The 21,905-nt window shown below is 33.3% G+C and overlaps 1 protein-coding gene across 4 annotated transcripts in view; it reads right to left on the bottom strand.

Annotated features, from left to right (window-relative positions):
• TBCK (TBC1 domain containing kinase) overlaps positions 1–21,905 on the bottom strand; it is a 198,528-nt gene that overhangs the window by 59,476 nt on the left and 117,147 nt on the right. For all 4 annotated transcript variants that reach the window (XM_074228748.1, XM_074228749.1, XM_074228751.1 and 1 more), the window contains one exon: positions 7,430–7,515. In XM_074228748.1, the coding sequence (XP_074084849.1) occupies positions 7,430–7,515 (86 nt within the window). The remainder of the gene's footprint in view (positions 1–7,429; positions 7,516–21,905) is intronic.

The following is a 21,905-nucleotide window of genomic DNA, read 5'->3' as shown; positions in this document are numbered from 1 at the left end:
AGATAAATGGAGTTTTCCTTAAAATAATAAATAGTATCTATCTAAATTCATCAACAAATATTATATTTAATGGGAATAAACTCAGAGCATTTCCAATAAATTCAGGGGTGAAACAAGGATGCCCATTATCACCATTACTATTTAATATAGTATTGGAAATGCTAGTAGTAGCAATAAGAGAAGAAAAAGAAATTGAAAGAAGCAGAATTGGCAACGAGGAAGGGAAACTTTCACTCTTTGTGGATGATATGATGGTATACCTAGAGAACCCGAGAAAATCAACTATAAAACTCCTTGAAACAATTAACAAATTCAGCAAAGTAGAAGGATATAAAATAAACCCTCATAAATCATCATCATTTATGAACAACAAAGCCTAAGAACAAGAGCTAGAAAGAGAAATTCCATTTAAAAATAACTGTAGACAATATTAAATTCGTGGGAATCTACCTCCCAAGACAAACCCAGAAACTGTATGAACACAATTAATAAAGCTCTCCTCACCCAAATAAAGTCAGATTTAAATAAATGAAAAGACGTCAAATGCTCATGGTAAGGTCGAACTAATATAACAAAAACGACAATTCTCCCCAAATTATATTACTTATTCAGTGCCATACCAATCAAACTACCAAATAACTACTTTACTTTACAAAATTCATTTAGCAAGGGAACTGATGAAAAAAAAAATGTAAAGGAAGGAGGCCTAGCTCTACCAGAACTAAAACTATATTATAAAGCAGCAGTCATCAAAACTGTCTGGTATTGGTTAAAAAAAGAGCAATAGATCAGTGGATTAGGATAAATTCAAAAGAAACTGCAGTAAATAACTACAACAATTTACTATTTGACAAACCCAAAGGCATCAGCCTCTGGGTTAAGAACTCACTATTTGACAAAAATTATTGGGAAAACTGGAAAATAGTATGGCAAAAACTAGGCACAGATCCACATCTCACATCCTATACCAAAATAACACCCAAAATGGCTACAGGATTTAGACATTAAGAGCGATACCATATATAAATTAATAAACCAAAAATACTGTCTGATCTATGGAAAAGGGATACACTTATGACCAAACAAGAAGTAGAACCCACAATAACTGCAAAATGAATGATTTTTGACTATATTACATGAAAAAGTTTTTGCACTAATAAAATCAATGCTGCCAAAATTAGAAGAAAAGCCAAAAGCTGGGAAACAATCTTCACAACCAGGAGTTCTGATAAAAGTCTCATTTCTAAAATATATAAAGAATTACATCAAATTTATATGGTCACACATCATTCCCCAATTGATAAATGGGATGAACAGACAGTTTTCAAATGAAGAAATTAAAGCTATATATGATCATAAGAAAAAATGCTCCAAATCATTATTGATTAGAAAAATGCAAATTAAAACAACAATGAGGTATCATCTCATACCTATTAGATTAGCCCAGATGAGAAAAAGGGAAGATGATCAATGTTGGAGAGGTTGTGGGGAGGATTGGGACATTGATGCATGGCTGGTGGAGTTATGAATGGATCCAACATTTCTGGAGAGCAATATGGAATTACGCCCAAGAAGCAATAAAACTATCCATACCCTTTGGCCCAGCAATTCCAATTCTAGGATTATATCCAGAAGAAATTGTAAAAAAATGGGAAAAATCCTACATGTTCCAAAAAATTCATAGCAGCTCTTTTTGTAGTGGCAAAGAATTGTAAATTGAGGGAATGCTCATCAACTGGGGAATAGCTAAACATGTTATGGTACATGAATACTATGGAATATTATTGTTCTATAAGAAACCATAAATGGTTGGACTCTAGAGAAGCCTGGAATGACTTATGGCATCTGATACTGAGTGAAGAGAGTAGAATCAAGAGAACAACGTACACATCAGCAATATTATGAGAACAGTCTTGATGGAAGCAACTCCTCTTAACAGTCCAGAGAGCCAGGACAACTGTATTAGACTGGTTATGGTCTATATAATCCCCATCCAGAGGAAGAAAAACAAAACAAAACAAAATGCACAGAAAAACAAAAAACACCCTACCGAATCTGATGAACATTTTATAAAAATTATCTCTTATGTATTTCTTTCCCTTAATCCTGATTCCTCATGCCAAAAATTACTATTTTTTAAATATATTTAACAAAATATGTATGTAAAATGCCAACCTGACTGTTCCATACTGAGGGGAGGGGGGTGGGAAGGAAGGGTGGAGGGAAATTCTGTTAACTTTGAAATATGCATGGATGAAAGTTAAAAAAAAATAGAAATGAAAGAAAACCACAGAATGGGAAAGATAAGAAATCTCCTTAGAAAAATTAGTGATACCAAGGGAATGTTTCAAGCAAAAATGGGCCTAATAAAAGACAAAAATGTTAGTAATAACAGAAATTGAGGAGAGGTGGCAACAATATAGAGAAGAATTATACAAGAAAGGTGTATCTTTTGATCTAGAGTCTCACATTCTTGAGAATGAGGTTAAGTGGGTCTTAGGGAGCATTGCTGACCATAAGGTTAGTGGAGGTTATGGAATTAGTAAATGATCTTCATGAGTTCCTGTGGTTAAAAAAAGAAATCTTCACCTAGTAGCCAGTCTTCTGGTTATATACTTCGATTCAAGAACTGAACTTTAGAAGATCCAAAGTCCATTACTTGGTCTATACTAGAAACTTTCTTAACTTGGTAAGATTTTAATTAACCTAATCTTCAGACACCTAGGGTTCAGCACCATATGCCTAAGGCATCAGAAAAGGACTTCAGAAAAGGTAACAAAGCTTATCCTGAAGGAAATGTCTTTTTAAATAAATGCTAGGTCACCTTCTTTTGAACTTTTTTTCATTAAATCCCTGGAAATTCTTGACTTTTTATTTCTCCATATAATTTACTTACAATTTTTTCTAAGTCATTAAAGTGGTTTTGGGGGATTTTGATTGGTAGGGCACTAAATAAGTAGTTTAATTTAGGTAGAATTGTCATTTTTATTATATTAACTAACCTACCCATGAGCAGTTGATATTAGCCCAGTTTTTTAAATCCGATTTTATTTGTGTGTTTTGTAGTGATTTTCATGGAGTTTTCTGAGTCTGCTTTGGCAGGTAGATGCCCAAGTATTTTATATTGTCTGATTTTGAATGAGATTTCTCTTTTTAGATCTTGTTGCTGTATCTTGCTATCAATATATAGAAATACTGAGGATTTATGAGGGTTTATTTTATATCTTGCAACTTTGGTAAAGTTGCTAATTGTTTCTAGTAGTTTTTAAGATGATTTTTTAGGATTCTCTAGGTATGCCATCAAGCCATCTGCAAAGAGGGAGAATTTTGTTTCTTCCTTCTGATTCTAATTCCTTCGGATCCATGCTCTCTTAAAAATCCAGAGGGTCTTCTGTCTCATCAAATGTTTTATTTTCCTGTCTTATAATATCTATTCACATTTTTGACCTTGCTTAATGGATTTGCAGAACACTTTCCTTATTAGTTTAACTGCTTATATCCAAGGCCTTTGACTGAATTTTCTTCCTCCTGATATCTTTGGCAATTTCAGTCCTTTTTCCTTATATTGTCTCACTGCTCACTTTCTAGGTTTTTCCATTTAGATGGCAGCTTTCCCAAGGGCTGGGCCTCAAAGATGACTTAACCTCCTCTCACCTTAGTTAAATCATTATTACGAATCTCAGACTCTTCTCCAAATGATTTTTGGACCACAGAACTGGCTCCAACTTGCCTCCAATCCCTGGTGAATTCACATAAGTGCCAGCATCCTGACCCTGTGCCCCAGTTCTCTGTTACAACTGTCATAACAGAATCCTGCCACACTGCAGTCCCACCAAGGATGGCTTTGGTCCTTTGGCTTCCCCACTATACGCAGGGAAGAAGAGGTAGAATAGCCAGCTGATCAGGTGGGCAACCTTGTCGGAGTCTGATGGTCGGTAACAGAGGGGCTGCTGAATGAGGAAGCTGGGGATGAACCTTGTTGAGCATATTGGTCTGTTAGTGTTTCAGACTGTAGATATCTGAAATTCTTTTATGTCTAAGGCAAACTTATTGTGTGTATACAAACACACATAAACATATATACACATTTATATACACATAATACTTAATAATGAAACTTGCAAAGCGATTATGGAAAGAAGTGAATGTCAGATCTGTGGCAAGGGAGGGGAAATTCTTAACCAAGTCATGGAAAGGATAAATAATAAAAGGAAAAATATATGCATATAAACATTTTTTAGGTATATATATAAACTTTTAATTGTATAAAATGTATAAAAAGTACTTGAATGAACAAAATCAATGTGGTTCAAGACCAATAATTATTGGAGACTAGATTTAGAGCTAGAAGAGACATCTGAGGCAATTGATCACTTTCATTTTATGGATGAAAAAAGTGAAGCACAAAGAGATGATTTATCCATGGTCATACTAAAAGTAGCCTTCTAAGGAAAATGTGTAGTTAGGTCTTCCTGAATTCAAATCTAATTTTCTATCCACTGCTCTACACTGCCCTGCAGAGAGAAAAGGAAATTTATAAATTGGAGTGGAAAAGTATCTTTGCATCAAATATATGATAAAAATATGCTATCTAACTTATGTAGAGATTTGACCAACATAAATAAAACTGGGAGCCAGTATCTGGTAGATAAGAGGTCAAAAGAAATGACTACAAATTTTCAAAATGAAGAAATGCAAATGGATAGCAATTATATTAAAAAAATGTTTCAAAACCTACATAAAAAGTGAAACACAGTTCAAAAGAACTGAGGCTTCACCTCATTACCAAAATGGTAAAGTGATCAAAGATGGGAATAATCTTACAAGAACTGTAGGAAGGCCAGGAGACTAAAATGTTGATAACGTAATCATGAAATGGCAAAACTATTTTGAAAAAGACTTTGGATTATACCTGAAAATGATAGAATTAATGGTCATATATATCAAAATGTTCACAAGCAACACAATCTTTGTGATAACAAAACAGAACAGGGAAGCAAAATGGGTGCCCAATGTTGGGTAAGAAGAAACTGTGGTGTATAAATTTGTGTCATAAAAAAACTGAAAAATTCAGAGAAATATGGAAAGATTTACATGAGTTGCCACAGAACACAGCAAAATGAGCAACTTGCACAATAATTACAATAACATTTTTCAAAACTCTAAAAGAAGCTAAATTCAGATTAATTTCAGCTGGTTCAGAAAATATTGGGTGAAACTTTTCATTTCTCTCAGTAGAAAGTTGGTGCACTACAAATGAATGTGGTATGTTGCATAAGCTTTCCACCTTTTTTTTTCCCTTTATGGGGTAGTTTGGTTTGTTTCTGTTACAAGGAAGGACATAAATTAAGATAAAGGATGTTACAAAACAGATTCAGCAATTTAAAATAAAATGAAGGATTTGAATCAGATAAAGTTCTTTCCAAATCTAACAAAGTCTAATTCTTTGAATTTAAATCAGAACTCTGAGAAGTTGTGTGGTCTTGGACAAGTCACTATTCTCACTGTTTGTGCCTCAGTTATAAGATAATGACAATAATATTTACACTATACCCTACAGAGTGATTGTGACTGTGTTTTGTAAATTAAAAAGTACTAAATAGATTATTACTACACAAATAGAGGAAACTATACATAGCAAAGACACAAAGATAGAAATGAAAGGTAACAAGATGGTAGGATGAAGAAATTATAGACAGAATGACAAAAATTACACAAGAGTCTGGGACCATTTAATATAAAGGGAAAACTTCTTGTACACTTCAATAATCCCAAAGAATATGCACTATAATAATTGATGTTTGTAATAATGGTCAATGACTCATCAAGAAAAGATTCAATTACATTCAGTATCTGTCATAAAAAATGATGGAAGCTCAATAGAATTTTTCTCCTACCCTCAATATTAAAAGAAAATTATTGTCTCTATAAAAATTAGAAGCAATAAATTCAAAGGAACTGCTCATTCTTCCCCTGGTGGCAGACCCTAATGTAGTAGTAGTCAATCAACAAATATTTACTTAAAAGCAACTCTATGAAATATAATGTGTAAAGTTGTCAGAGGCTTGGAAAGATTTCTATCAAAAAATGTTAAAAGATAAAGAGATTTGGCATTAAAAAAGGAGTAAGCTTCATAGCTGTCTTAACTTTTTTGACTGACTAAAATTCATGAGCAGAGAAAATATGAAAAACAATAGTTTCACAATGATTACTTTAGACTTTTACAATTCTTTTTCCTAAGATCTTAAACATTTCCATTTTCATGGAAAAGCAAATGAAATATCAAAAGCAACAAAAGGGACTTTGTAGAGGGGGTAGAAAGCACTAAAAGAAACTGAAGAGTAAGGGTCTTAATCTTGGATCTATAATATTTTAATAACCATATTTCAAATGATTAATTTCCTTTATAATTATGCATATTTTATTTTATGTATTTAAGACCATTTTGAGAAAGGGTCCACCAGATTTCCAAAAGGCCACAAGATTTTCATGATACACAAAAATGTCTGGGACACATTCTCTAATATGCTAGATAGTTTCAAAGTCCTAAGATAACCTATTATTCTAAACTGGATAAATATATTAAATGGTTTGTGATAGGTTAAACATAAGATCTTAGACATATAACATACTTTCATATAACTAATCTGATAATGATGGGTGGTATCATATAGTGGAAGGAATACTAGATTTTGAGTCAAAGCATCTCAGTTTGACTCCTGTCACTGCTATTTGAGCTAACTGGATCTAAAGGAATGAGGAATTTGAACTGGATAGCCTTTGAGGCTCTTTCCAGATCCAAATTTATGATTTCACAAATGCACTGAAAGGAGGAAGCTATCATTTAGCTATATATATTAATAGAAGATATCTCCTGGTTTCCTCCCTTTATGTTTATGTTAATAAACATGGTTGAATTAATGGTGTTTAGAAAGAATCTGGAAATTGGCAAAAGACATAATTCCAGATATGCCAATAATTAGAGAATCATCCTTGAAGACCACTACAAGAATTGTAGTTTTTTCAATAGTAAATGGGGTGGACTGGACAGACTGGTCTGGTTCTAGACAATCTGCAATTCTAAAAGTACTTCCCTATGGCCTAACCACAAATTTTATAAAACACATCTTACTGCTCTACCAATACTTCGACTTGTTGCAAGACTTTTCATAAGAAATCATGCCAAGAAAAACAGAAGGACTTTTCTTTTCATGTTAGAATTTACAATAATGCTAATGATGATAATAAAAAATAACCTCCTCCCATGAACTCCCTGACAAAAGGCTTTCATTATTAACAATAAACTTGTTCAGATGTAAACCTCCCACTGCACCAACAGGATTAAAAAACACTCCATTGGTTCTCCTCCTCTCTACTTTTCCTTCCCAAACTTCATTAACCATCATTTAGAAAATCTCCCAATACTTACATCTGGAATAAAGCCAATCTCATTGAGATGGTTACTCAGCTCTGGGTCATGGAATGCAATCATCTGGGAGAATACCGTCAGATACTCTGAAATTATAATGTTTAAGACCAATTGTCACTAAAGCAAGGTATGGAAGGAAAAATCTGAACCAGGAACACAATCCCATAATTAAAGTCTTGTTTATTCCATGAATTACTCTGAATGGAATTGGGTTTTTTAAATTTTTTTAGGGAGAAAGAGTAGGAGTATTGACAGTTCACTCATTTGCTAATCATTTGACTACAAACTGAAAAAAAATAATCTCGCTATCAGTTAAAAGCTAAAGAATGCCATTAACTCATTTTCTGTCTTCATAGCACTTATATATTATCTTCAGTTCTAAAGAAAATCCAGTATAAATGGTATAGTTCGAACTTCCTTATTGATTTTTTCCTAAACCATGTCTTATTGATTTTAATGAAATCAAGACAAAAATTTTTTATAGTTTCTAAGAGAATAAATTGAAAAAAAATTTAAAATTACAAAATCATTTGACTTTGAATTAATATCAATCTAAGTATTTGCATTTGGCATATCCATTAGTTAGTTTCCATTGACAACATCCCAAATGCATCAATTTCTACACAACAATACCATCATTTCTCAAAGAGTTGAGGAAAATACTCACCTTTTATAACTGACTTGTTACGAGTAAATTCGAGGTAGAAATGGAGAAAGGGAGTCTTTAAAAGCAATCCACCATGATTTCTTGTTTTTAGGTTGAAAGAACACCAATATGATGAAAAATGAACCTAGATTTATAAAGCTATTTAAAACTTTCTTCAGTCCTTAAACTAAGGTAGACACCTATTGAACCTGATCTCTAAAATTCCTGAGTGCATTTCTATCTTTTTACTTTAATATTACACAATTCTCTCTCCAAGTTTATTCCCAAATCTCTCCAATCCTTTCAGAAAACTTCCAATTTCCTCTGCATTATTTTTGAGGAAATAGTATATTTTACAATTATTCACTAGTTTACACAGTGGTGGGTGTTGTCTTATGTAATTATCACTCATCTTACACATAGGAAAATGGAAGGAAGAAGATTATGTGAAAGTACTATCTAGCACAACAAAAGCAGTATAGCTGAACTTGCAAATGCTCAAATAATATTCGAATGGAATATTTTACAGCTATTTGCTCTAGATTTCCACTTACTTTTTTCAAGTCTATCAGCTTAATAAATTGTAATTACTGTATTTCCTATATGCCAGACATATGCTAAGTGTTGGGGATACAAAGAAAAGAAAGCACAATCTCTGACCTCAGGAGTTGCTAATCAAATGGGGATTCCATTTATAGATTATAATGAGTGATGCATTGCAAGGCAGAACTAAAAGTCACAGGGACCTGCCAAGTTTAAGATTCCCCTTCTTTCCTTTTCCATATAATTAGTGATAGCCAATTTGAAGGTAGTTTACCCAGAAGCTAGAGGTAAGTAAAGTTTAGTAATCACATAAATTCAGTACTATGCTGTGAAAGCAGAATTGTTAACTTCTAAAAACCACATTTCATTTTGTGATATTCATGCCTGGGGCAGTTCTTCACAGATACTCTCTAGTATGTTAAATATCAATCTTATTTGAATAGCCAGACTCATAAAATATAATTATCGTGCAGGATACTTGGTTAATTAAGAGTCTATTGAAGACATATATTCCCTTATGAAAATATATCTTTTAGGTTCAACCAAACATTGCTGCCTGGAATTATATCATATGTAGTATTCTCTCCATGTTTTGATATTCTATGTCTGTATACCATTAACTAGTCTTCCATTTTTCTTCATATAAGGAAATAAGGCTAGCATAAACTTTATTTTAAAACATTTTTGATATAAACTGTAGTTTCTTAGAATGAGATCTGAAATAAGATGGATTCTAGTCTCATCCTTTGCAAATTTTTCTATAAAAAGTGGTAACATTGTAATGATGTAATCAGACACAATGCATCCTATCATTTTAAAACAACTCCATAAAGGCATTTAAAGAACTTCATTAGGAAATTTAACACATTTTTCTCCCTATTGAGAGGTGAAACCTCTTTCCCTGAAAATCTAATACCTCTCTGACTTAAAATGTTTACTATTCAGTGAAACTATGAGATGTTATTAGATAAGAGACTCAGGAGGATTTATACTAGCCACAGGAGGTATTTAGTGCCCTAAATAGAAATCATTTATGTAGAGCTTTGAGGTTTGCAAAGAACTTTACAAATGTGATCTCATTTTATCCTCAAAATAACTTTTAGAGTTGGTACTATTATTATTATTCCCAATTTCTTTTTAATTTTGGCTGTATGTAAAGGAATAAATTCTATGTTATTTATTGCATAAAACCCAAACTATTTCTACTAATCATCTTGAATATTTCTGCATTTTAATTTCACCTATTTCCTTGTAATGAGGAATGAGACAAAAACTTGAAGCATTATTCAACAGACTCCTTGCATCTCTTCAATATTTTATGTTTCAAGAGAAAACAGTATTATTCTTTTTAATCTTTCCAAGAATAGCAATTCTTTCTGTCATTTAAAACAATTCTTTATCTTTTACATCTTTTTAAAAAGGAAATCCAGGGAATATAATGTAAGGATTTTCACACTGGTACTATATTCATATGAAAATGTGTGTGAGCAATTGTTTAAAGCAAAGCCATCTGTTTGTTCTAATATATAATTTCACATAACAGATGTAGAACTAAAGATTTCAGGAAGTTCCACATGGTCAACTTTATTTTTTTCCTCTCTGATCAAACTTTCAACTATCACCATTTTAGTGGGAGTGGGGATGAGATGAAAGAGAAATGAAGAGACATATTTAAGGCAGACCAGTTCTTTAACTATCACAGATTAAAAAGTGAATTTCTCAGCTGTGTGACTATTTTTTGTTTTCCATTAAGTTGCCAACTTGCTCTGGAGATGAGAAGTACAGATAGATATGCATATATTCACAAATCTCTTGTCAACCATTGGCCAAAAATGAAGGCATCATGAGACATTTGCAACTCATCATACTTTCAAAGGGGCCAAAGGGATTGCCTTGAAGATGAACCCAAATTAAACCACTTCCCATTACAATTTCTGCCAGCTGGTTCTTTTTTGGACAACCAGACAAGGACTCCCAAGAATTCTGTCAGTCCCTACAAAAAGTCAGCGTTTTAAAGAAGATGGATTTTTGGAGGTGACTTCTGTGACTCTTCCCCATTCTTTAAACAGTTTTTCAAGTGGCTATAGGCAATTGAGTAACACCTCTTGGGCTTTGGGAGACAAATGCAATGACACACATTCACATTCAACTCCTGTTCTTTTATATTAAGTGAGGTCAAAGCATTCTATGCCTTAAGCCAGGTTTCCTTAGTCAACCCACTCAGCCTATTTTTTGAGAATTGCAGATTCTCCTAAAAAATGAATCATATGATTCCCATTATCCTTACCACTATCCTCCTCATATATATTAATTTTATGGGTCTTAAAGGGATTATATGATGGTTATCCCCAAACACCTCTCTTTTCTAGGATAAAAAAGCAATTTGAGCACAGAGTTTCATTTTTATCCAGCATATCTGATCATTGGTTCCAAGACTTTGCAGGATTTAACAGTCATTTTGGAAAGTTTTTAGACTCCTAATCTTTAAAATGATAGAATGAGATTGTCTATAATGTCCCTTCTAGCACTATTTGGAGCTGTGATCATAGCAGTAATTTCTAGAAAACTCACCTAGTTGATGGAGACCAAAAGCTGCGTGTATGAAAAATATTGTTTGTTTCTTTTCTTCTCCACTCCACTTTAAGTTTATTCAGGTATAGCAACCAGAAAGATATTCATTACATCATCTGAAGAGATACCACGATTTTTGTAAAACAAGTAGCCTTTTATTTTTCTTCCAGTTCTATTTAATTGCAACCCAGTGCAATATGGAGTCATGGAAAGGGTTCTGGTTGTAAAGTTAAAGGAATTGGTTGTTCAAACCTAACTCATCTACTTTGTCTCTGAGCTTAGAAAAGATATTCAATCCTCTAAATTTTCACTTTCCTCATTTCCAAAATAAAGGGGATGAATCAGATGGCCACAAAGATCCCTTCCAGCTCTACCTCTAGGACCCTATGATCATTCTTTTGTGGAACACCTCATCAGACCAGCATTTTTTTTTTTTGGTTTGTTTTTTTTTGCAAGGTAATGGGGTTAAGTGACTTTCCCAAGGTCATACAGCTAGGTAATTAGCAAGTCTCTGAGGATGGATTTGAACTCAGTACCTCTTGACTCAAGGGCTGGTGCTACATTCACTGCCACCTAGCTGCCCCCAGACTAGCATTCTTAAAGATCTCCACTGGTATTTTTTTGCCTTGTCCAGGTATAGTTTATCCTCATTCAGATCCTAAAAACTTGTATTTCATCCATAATGGCATCAAAATACTTTTTCTGAATATAGTTTTCTCCTATAAAAGGATTTGGGCACAATTGGAACAGAGCCACAAATTGGTTCCTATCCCTAATATCCAAATGGCCACTTGGCCTCAAGAGGTCATCCCCCACTGAATATTAAGTCTGTGGGCTCTCAGAGGTTTGGAGATTTGCCCACAGCAGCACAGTCACTATGTATCTGCTAAAATCATGAACCCATGTTTTCTTGACTCCAAGAATCCCATCTTGTGGTGTCTCCACTATTAGGACATTCTAACTTCATTGTTTAGGTAATGACTACATTTTTAATTTGTAAATTTTCTAATTAACAGGGCAAAAAGTAGGAAAGAGGCAGAGATTTCTAAAGTTGGGATATAAGTAAAGATTTGAAACATTCTTCCTAAGTTATTTCTTTTTTTTTTTGAAGATATAATTTATTTTTTCCCCACTTGATAGTCATGTTATTTCTTAAAGCAACTCTTCACTTCTTGGGAAAAATATATTATCTTTTGTGATTCTAAATTAACCAAAATGAAAAAAAAATTGATATTTATTTAATTATTTTTAAAATCCACAATGAAATAGTTTCATAATTACGAATAAAATTTGGAATTCCAAGTGCATATTTTATCAAATGTTATAAGTGATAAAAGTAAAGAATACTTTGATAAATGAACATTAATTGACCTTGAAGAGGTTATGATTATAAAATGGATTAAAAAAAGACAGGATCAATTAAACTGTTAATCTAGAATATATTTGGGATTAAAGTCCTTTTGGAAATTTTTCCCATTATAGATTGTTCCACAATTACTTATAAACTCAGAATATTTTTTAAATAAAGAAATAATGATTCTATCTGTCATTTAGTGATACAAGTTCGTTTTTAGTAATGTAAAATTCATTTTAATTTGTATGCTTGGTAGATCTTAAACTAATTCTCATAGAGGGAATCATTCATTTGAAACTGAAAAAAAGACTGGAAAATGTAATCTTCAAATCAAAATTTTTGCAATATTTGAGAAACACAATTGCACTCAGAACCTATTTTTAAAATAACTCATGGTATAAAGGGACTGCCAGAGATATTAATCATGTCATGTCACAAGGTAACATGAGATAAAATCAGATTTCTTTTTGACTTATATCCAATTTCAGTGGCAGTGAGTATTAAAAGATATTTTAAAAGTCAAAAGTCAGTATTACCATTAATATTACAGTCTTGTTTCTGCAGAATATAGATCCAGAAAGGAATAAGAATTCTATGGCCAATAAGGAACCTGATTATCCAGTAGAGTTTCCTTTTTAATCTTTATGGAAACCATTACAGGTATATTATAGGCTAAAATCAATCCAAATTTTAAAGCTTTTTCTCCTAAGTCCTTTTTTTGTTGTTGTTTGATATAGCTGAATTTAGGTCTTTAAAGAGTATTTGATAAATTCCATATTTATCCCATTGTGTCTCATACCTTTTTATATAATAATAATAATAACAACAACAATAAACTGCTCATATAGCATTTCCTTTCTGCTTTATAAAGGCTAACCTTAGGCCCTAGTTACCAGCTTACTTCCCTAAAATCATTAACATTTTAATGTCTTCAACTCCGTTTAACATAGTGTTAAAACTTGTTAAAATTCCCTCAGCTCTATAATTCAAGGCATGGACAAGAACTGTAAAGAGTAAACAGATCACAGACCTATAAAATAATGCATTCCCTGAAAAGGAGCCTTGGGTAAGCCTTTGAAATTGAATGTGTTCTTCAACCTCCGAGATTTTACCATCTAGAGCTGACCAGGGACCCTTTGTTACTAACTCAATTCTCATTCCCATAAAATTCAGGAATCTTGGCTGTTATTTAAAAAAAAAACATCTTAAATTAACTCCATCTATTCTCCAGAATAGGAGTAATCAATCACATTCTCTTCTCTCTCTCTCTCTCTCTCTCTCTCTCTCTCTCTCTCTCTCTCTCTCTCTCTCTTTTTAGATTTTTTCAAGGCAATGGGGTTAAGTGGCTTGCCCCATCCTCTTCTCTTTTTAATTAATTCTATGATTGTTTTAATGTGTAGATATTGATTTTAATTATGGGGACTGGACTAAATAATATCCAGGGTCCCTTCTGGCTCTATATCTATCCTACAACTAGGCTTTATCTTTCTTGTGTCCCTTCAAGGACCCTGTAGTTTCAAGTATAAAATACATGCTCAAGAAATACTGACTGGGTTGTCTTTTTAAAAATCCTTTTATACCCTTGTACTAGGATGAACACTATAAATACTTTAGAAAGGAAAGTTTCCCATAAATTATTTTCACTTTTTGAATATTTCTTTCATCTTTATTTAAAAGAAAAGTCACAGTCAGACTTTACAAGTGAACAGAGCTCAAATTTCAATATTAAAAACGGAATTTCTAGCTTTTATTTTTTTATGCAAGGATTAAATGACATTGATCTATTTTGTTTGGAAAAAATAACAGAAGTTGCAGAAATAAATTTTCTCACTACAGTGTAAATGATGCTGAAAGGAAAACTACTTTTACAAATTTGTGATCTGGCTGAGATAGGAACTCCTCTTGGTAAAAATTAATACCTTATCATCCTGTATGATTCTTATCAATGTTTTTTGGATTTTCTAAAAAGATCTTCCATTGAGGAGCTGGCCAATGCATCTTCTTTTGGTCTTTTAATAGTTTGTAGATATCTGTACAACACCCAGGTTGCACATAACGATATTCCTTCTAACTCACATTACTTAATTAGTCAGTAAAGGATTGGAGGATTACGGATTTAGAGAAGGAAGGAATAATTCTGCAATTTTATACTTAATAACCTGAGGCCAGGAGAATTCTTGATCAAAGTGACAATCATGTAAATGAGATCTTCAAATATCTTTTATCTAGCACCCATCAATGTTAAATGGCTCCAACCTATTAACCCCTCTGATTTCTTGTTACTATCTAAAATTAAGATTCTCCAGATAACAAGGTGTTTTGTGACATGCATATTAATATTGAATTCGTGGAAAAGACTGATGTTAAGCATTAGGACTTTTAAGATACAAAAAGTCAATGAAAATACTGCACAATTTTCCAAATGTGTTCAATTTTGGCCTCACCTCAGCAACCAAATATAGTGACTTCTCTAAGGAAGATACAAAAATGAATTAGTAGGCTGTTCTACCCATCTAACAAGATTTTTTTTGCTAAAAGTAGTACTTTATTTTCCTCTAGTTAGCTATTTGCCTAGTTACCTAGTTTCTAACATTCATTCTTTTTTATTTTATATAACAATATTATATATAATCTACTATATAATATATACAATATGACATAAAATATTATATTACAATAATCTTGTTGTCATAGTAAGCATAAACCCCCTCCCCCCCCCCCAAAGATAGAGAAACCTCAAGAATAACAAGAGAGAAAAAAAAGTGTACTTCAGTCTGTGTTCAGATTCCATTGGCTCTGTCTCTAGGATGAGTTGCTTTCTTTAGCACAAGTCCACTAGAGAAGTTGCTTTCATATCTTTTCCCACAGTTGCTATTACTAGCTGTAATTCCCTCAGTTCAATTCCCCCCACTCTCATTTATTCAGTTCTCTCTCTCCTTTCACCGTATACCTGCTCAGAGGTGTGTTGTATCTGACTACCCTCTCCCATGATCTTCCCTTTTTTCTATGACCTATTCCCCTTTCTGTCCCCCCTTTCCCCCTTATCCCATTCCTTTCCTCTCATTTTTCTCTAGGGTAAGATAGATTTCTATACTCTTTTAAGTGCGTATGCTATTTACTCTCAGAGCCATTTCTGATGAGAATGAAGGCTCACTCTTTACCCCTCGCCTTCCCTTGTTCTACTCCATTGAAAAACTTCTTCTTGACTCTTTTATGTGAAATATCTTAGCCCTTTCTTCCTCTCCTTTCACTTATTCCAGTACTTTCCTTTGACCCATTGACTCCATCTTTTTACTATATTATGCCATTTTATTTCACTTCTTCCTGTGCCTAGTCTATATATGCTTCTTCTAACAGCTCTTATAAATGAGTAAGTTCATATGAGTTATCAGTATCTTTTTCCCATGCAGGAATACAAACAGTGCAACATCATTAAGTTTCTCATAAGTTAGTCCTTCTCATCAACCCCCTTTATGGTTCACCTGAGTCCTGTACTTGGAGATCAAACTTTCTGTTCAGCTCAGGTTGTTTCAGTAGGAAAGTTTGAAAGTCCCGTTTCATTGAAATTCCATCTTTTCTCCTGAAAGAGGATGTTCAGTTTTGCTGCACAGTCAATTTTCAGTTGTAAACCAAGATCTTTTGCCTTCTAGAACATCATATTCCAAGCCCCATGAGCCCTTAATGTAGATGCTGCCAGATCCTCTATAATTGTGATTATAGAACCACAGTAGTTGAGTTGTCTGTTTCTGGCAGCCTTTAGTATTTCCTCTTTGACTTGGGAGTTTTGGAATTCAACTATAATATCGCTGGAAGTTTTTCTTTTGGGATGTCTTTCAGGAGGTGATTGGTGAATTTTACCCACTGCTTCTAGGATCTCAGGGCAATTAAGCTTTATTATTTCTTGAAAAATAAAGTCTAGGCTCTTTTTCCTGGTCATGACTTTCAGGTAACCCAATAATTTTTAAATCTCTCCTGGATATGCTTTCCAGGTCAGTTGTTTTCCAGTGATATTATTTCACATTTTCTTCTAATTTTTCTTCTTTTGGTATTGTTTTATTGTTTCTTAATTTCTCACAAGGTCATTGGCTTCCTTTATCTCCATTCCACAATTGAAGGAGTTATTATCTTCAGAGAGCTTTATCTCCATTTCCAGCTGGCCAGTTCGGCTTTTTAAGGCATTCTTCTCCTCATTTGCCTATTGTGTTGCTTTTTCCTATTGGCATAAACTAGTTTCTAACATATTTTCTTCGATAACTTTTTGCATGTCCTTCACCAAGCTCCTGATTTGGTTTTCATGATTTATCTGCATCACTCTCATTTCTCTTCCCAAGTTTTCCTTTAACTCTCTTACTTGCTTTTTTTAAGAAAGTTTTTATTTAAAGTTTTTCCAAACTTTCCCCTATTCTTGCTTCCCTCCCCCACCTCCACAGAGTCTTTACATTGATTCCATATTATACATTGATCTCAGTTGAATGTGATGACAGAGAAATCATATCCTTAAGGAAGAAAAAGAAAGTATGCGATAATAAAATTACATAACAATATAACATTTTTTCCCCCCTAATTTGACAGTAATAGGCTTTGGTCTGTGTTCAAACTTCATAATTCATTCTCTGGATACAAAGGAGAATACTCCACTGTAGATAGCCCAAAATTGTCTCTGGTTGTTGCACTGAAGGGATGAGTAAGTCCATCAAGGTTGATCATCACCCGCATTTTGATGTTAGGATGTACAATGTTTTTCTGGTTCTGCTCAACTTGCTTAGCATCAGTTCATGCAACTCCCTCCAGGCTTCTCTGAATTCTCATCACTACTGGTTTCTAATAGAACAATAGTATTCCATGACATACATATATCGTAGTTTGTTAAGCCATTCCCCAATTGAAGGACATTCACTTAATTTCCAATTTTTTTTGCCACCACAACAGGGCTGCTATAACTATTTTTATACAAATGATATTTTATCCACTGCACCACCCAGCAGCCCTACAAATGATATTTTAACACTTTTTCATTATCTCTTCAGGGTATAGATCCAGTAGTGGTACTGCTGGGTAAAAGAGAATGCACATTTTGTTGTCCTTTGGGGATAATCCCAAATTGCCCTGCAGAAAGGTTGGATGAGTTCACAGTTCCACCAACAACGTATTAGTGTCCCAGATTTCCTGCATCCCTTCCAACATTGATCATTGTCCTTTCTGGTCATATTGGCCAGTCTGAGAGGTGAGAGGTGGTATCTCAGAGATACTTTAATTTACATATCTCTAATAAGTAATGATTTGGAGCAATTTTTCATGTGACTATGGACTGCTTTGATTTCCTCAGCTGAAAATTGCCTTTACATATCCTTTGACCATTTGTCATTTGGGAAATGGTGTGTTTTTTGAAAATTTGACTCAATTCTCTGTATATTTTAGAAATGAATCCTTTGTCAGAAATACTAGCTGCAAAAATTGTTTTCCAATTTACTACATTTCTTTTGATTTATCTATACAAAACCTTTTTAATTTAATGTAATTAAAATTATCTAGTTTGTTTTGAATGATGTTCTCTATCTCCTCCTTGGTCATAAACTATTTCCCCTTCCATAGATCTGACAGATAAACTACTCCTTGATGTTCTAGTTTGTTTATAATACAGGTTTTTATAATGTCTAAATCCTGTATGCATTTGTATCTTATCTTGGTATAGGTTGTGAGGTGTTGGTCTAATCTAAGTTTCTTCCATACTAATTTCCAATTTTCCCCACAGATTTTATTGAACAGAGTTTTTATCCTAGTAGCTGGAATCTTTGGGTTTATCAAACACCAGATTACTATAATCATTTCCTGCTATTGCACCTAGTCTATTCCAATGATCCACCACTCTGTTTCTTAGCCAGTACAAGACAGTTTTGAGGACTGATGCTTTATAATATAATTTTAGATCTGGTAAGACTAAGCTGCCTTCTTTTACACTTTTTTTCATTGAATCTCTGGAAATTCTGGACTTTTTATTTCTCCATATGAATTTACTTACCACATTTACAGCTTATTAAATTAATTTTTTTGGAATTTTGATTGGTAGGGCATTAAACAAGTAGTTTAGTTTTGGTAGAATTGTCATTTTTATTATATTAGCTCAACCTATCCATGAACAGTTGATGTTTGCCCAGGTATTTAAATCTGATTTTCTTTTTCATCTCTTATTTCTGAGGCTTACATTTCTAATATGATATTGAATAGTGGTGGTGATAATGGGCATCATTGTTTCACCCCTGATTTTATTGGGAATGCCTCAAGACTATCCCTGTTGAATATAATGCTTGTTGATGGTTTCAGATAGATACTGCTTATTATTCTAAGGAACAGTCCATTTATTCCTACACTCTCTAGTGTTTTTAGTAGGAATGGGTGCTGTATTTTGTCAAAAGCTTTTTTAGCATCTATTGATATGATCATATGATTTCTGATAGGTTTGTTGTTGATAAAATTAATTGTACTAACAGTTTTCCTAATGTCGAACCAACCTTGCATTCCTGGGATAAATGCTACTTGATCATAATGTATTATCCTGGGGATAACTCGCTGTAATCATTATGGTAAGATTTTATTTAAGATTTTTGCATCTACATTCATCAGTGAGATGGGTCTATAATTTTCTTTCTCTGTTTTAACTCTTCCTGGTTTAGGTATCAGCACCATATTGGTGTCCTAGAAAGAGTTAGGCAGAGTTCTGTTTTCACCAACTTTTCCAAAGAGTTTATATAGAATTGGAAGCAATTGTGCCTTAAATGCTTGATAGAATTTACTTGTGAATCCATCAGGCCCTGGAAATTTTTTCTTAGGGAGTTCAATGATGCTTATTGAATTTCTTTGTTCTAAGCTAGGGTTGTTTAGGTATTTGTTCACTTCTTTTAACCTGGGCAACTTAAATTTTTGTAAATATTCATCCATTTCACTTAGGTCGTCAAATTTATTGGCAAAGAGCTGGGCAAAACAATTCTGAATTATTACTTTAATTTCTTCTTCACTGGTGGTGAGTTTACCTTTTTAATTTATGATACTAGAAATTTGGTTTTCTTCTTTTTTTTTAAATCAAATTGACCAGAGGTTTATCAATTTTTTGGTTTTTTTTCACAAAGCTCCTGGTTTTCTTTATTAGTTCAATAGTTTTTTGCTTTTGATTTTATTAATTTCTCCTTTAAATTTTAGAATGTCTAATTTGGTATTTAATTGAGGGTTTTTAATTTGTTCTTTCTCTAATTTTTTTAGCTGCATATTTTAGTTCATTGTTTTCTTCTTGCTCTAATTTATTCATGTAAGCATTTAAAGATATATCCCCTGACAGCCACTTTGAGTATATCCCATAGGTTTTGGTATGTTGTAACATTACTGTCATTTTCTAGGATGAAATAACTAATTCTTTCTATAATTTGTGGTTTCATTCACTCATTCTTTAAAATGAGGTTATTTACTTCCCAACTAGTTCTAGGTCGATATCTCCCTGGCCCGGTAATTCATATGATTTTTATTGCATTATAATCTGAGAAAGATGTATTCACTATTTCTGCCTTTCTGCAATTAATCATTAGGTTTTTATGCCCTAGTACATGGTCAATTTTTGTGTAAGTACCATGTACTGCAGAAAAAAAAAAAAAGTATATTCCTTTCTATTCCCATTCAATTTCCTCCATAGGTCTACCACATCTAAGTTTTCTAACAATCTATTTACTTCCCCAACTTTCTTCTTGTTTATTTTATGATTTATCTATATCTGAGAGCAGGAGGCTGAGGTCTCCCACTAGTAGAGTTTTGCTGACTATGTCTGTCAACTTCTCTGAGAATTTGAATGCTGTCCCACTGGGTGCATACATATTTAGTATTGAAATTACTTTATTGTCTATGGTACCTTTTAGAAGGATATAGTTTCCTTCCTTATCTCTTTTAATGCTATCTGTTGGTGCAGCTGCTTTGTCTTAGATAAGGATTGCTACCCCTGCTTTTTTTTTTAACTTCAGCTGAAGCAAAATCTATGTTGCGCCAACCTTTACTCTGTATGTATCTCTCTGCTTCAAATGAGTTTCTTGTAAGCAGCATATTGTAGGATTCTGGTTTTTAATCCACTCTGCTATTGCCTTACATTTTAAGGGAGAGTTCATCCCATTCACATTCAAAGTTATAATTACTAAGTCTTTATTGTCTTCCATGCTATCTTCCTTCTGTTTGTATTTTTTCCCTTTATCCACATTACCCTATGTTTTGTTTCTGAATACCACCACCTTCAGTGTGTTTTCCCTTTTATATCAAGCCCCCTCCCCTTTTTTCTCTTTCCCTTTTCCCCTTCTTCCCTTCCTTCTGTTAGTTCCCCCTTTTCTCCCCCTCCCCCTCCCCTTTTCCCTTTAATGCTTGAAAGGTAAGATACATTTCTTAACTTGATTAAGTGTGTCTAATTTAACTTTAAGCCAAGTCTGATAAGACAAAGATTGAGGTGTTTCTCACCTCCTCCCTTCTTCTCCTCAATTACAATAGGTCTTTTGTACCTATTGATATAATGAGATTTACTCCATTCAGTGTCCCTCCCTTCTCCTTACTGCTCCCCCTTTTTAAGAAGGCCTTAAAGTTGCTGTGGCCAGGTCCTGCATAATCCATACTGTGGCTCCTTGGTATTTAAATTTTTTCTTTTTGGGTGCTTGTAGGATTTTTTCTTTTATCTGATAGTCCTGGAATTTGGCCACTACATTCCTTAGTGTCTTCATTTTAGGATCTCTTTCCAGAGGGAATTCATGTATTATTTCAATAACTATTTTGCCCTCTGGTTCCATGATATCAGGGCAATTTTCCATCACTAAATCCTGTAATATTAAGTCCAGACTTTTTTTTTTCCTCTTCAATGTTTTCAGGAAGGCCTATAATTCTCAGATTCTTCCTTCTTGACCTGTTCTCAAGGTCAGTGGTTTTGCTGATGAGGTATTTTACATTTTTTAAAATTTTTTCCATCTTTTGGTTTTGTTTAACACAATCTTGCTGTATTATGAAGTCATTAGTTTCCATTGATTTCCATTCTTTTTTTAGAGAAGATTTTTCTTTGCAGCGCCTTTTCCAGTTGGTCCATTCTAATTTTGAAGGACTTTTCTATTTGCCCAAATAAAGTTTTGAGAGAATCATTTCTTTTTGTATTTGCCAAACTGAGGATTTGAGAGAATCATTTTCTTTTTGCATTTTCTCAAATGAAGGTTTGAGAGTGTTATTCTCATTTTGTATTTGTCCAATTGCATTTTCCAAGGATTTGTTTTCTTGTTGCATGATGTTAATTTTCTCTTGAGTTTCTTTCCCCAATTTTTCCAATTGATTTTTAAACTCCTTCCTGATTTCTTTAAGGA

This window comes from Macrotis lagotis, chromosome 3 (assembly GCF_037893015.1).
Source record: "Macrotis lagotis isolate mMagLag1 chromosome 3, bilby.v1.9.chrom.fasta, whole genome shotgun sequence".
Classification (NCBI taxonomy): Eukaryota; Metazoa; Chordata; class Mammalia; order Peramelemorphia; family Peramelidae; genus Macrotis; species Macrotis lagotis.
Note: the sequence above shows the minus strand (reverse complement) of the source record. Positions and strands in the feature narration are given on the sequence as shown.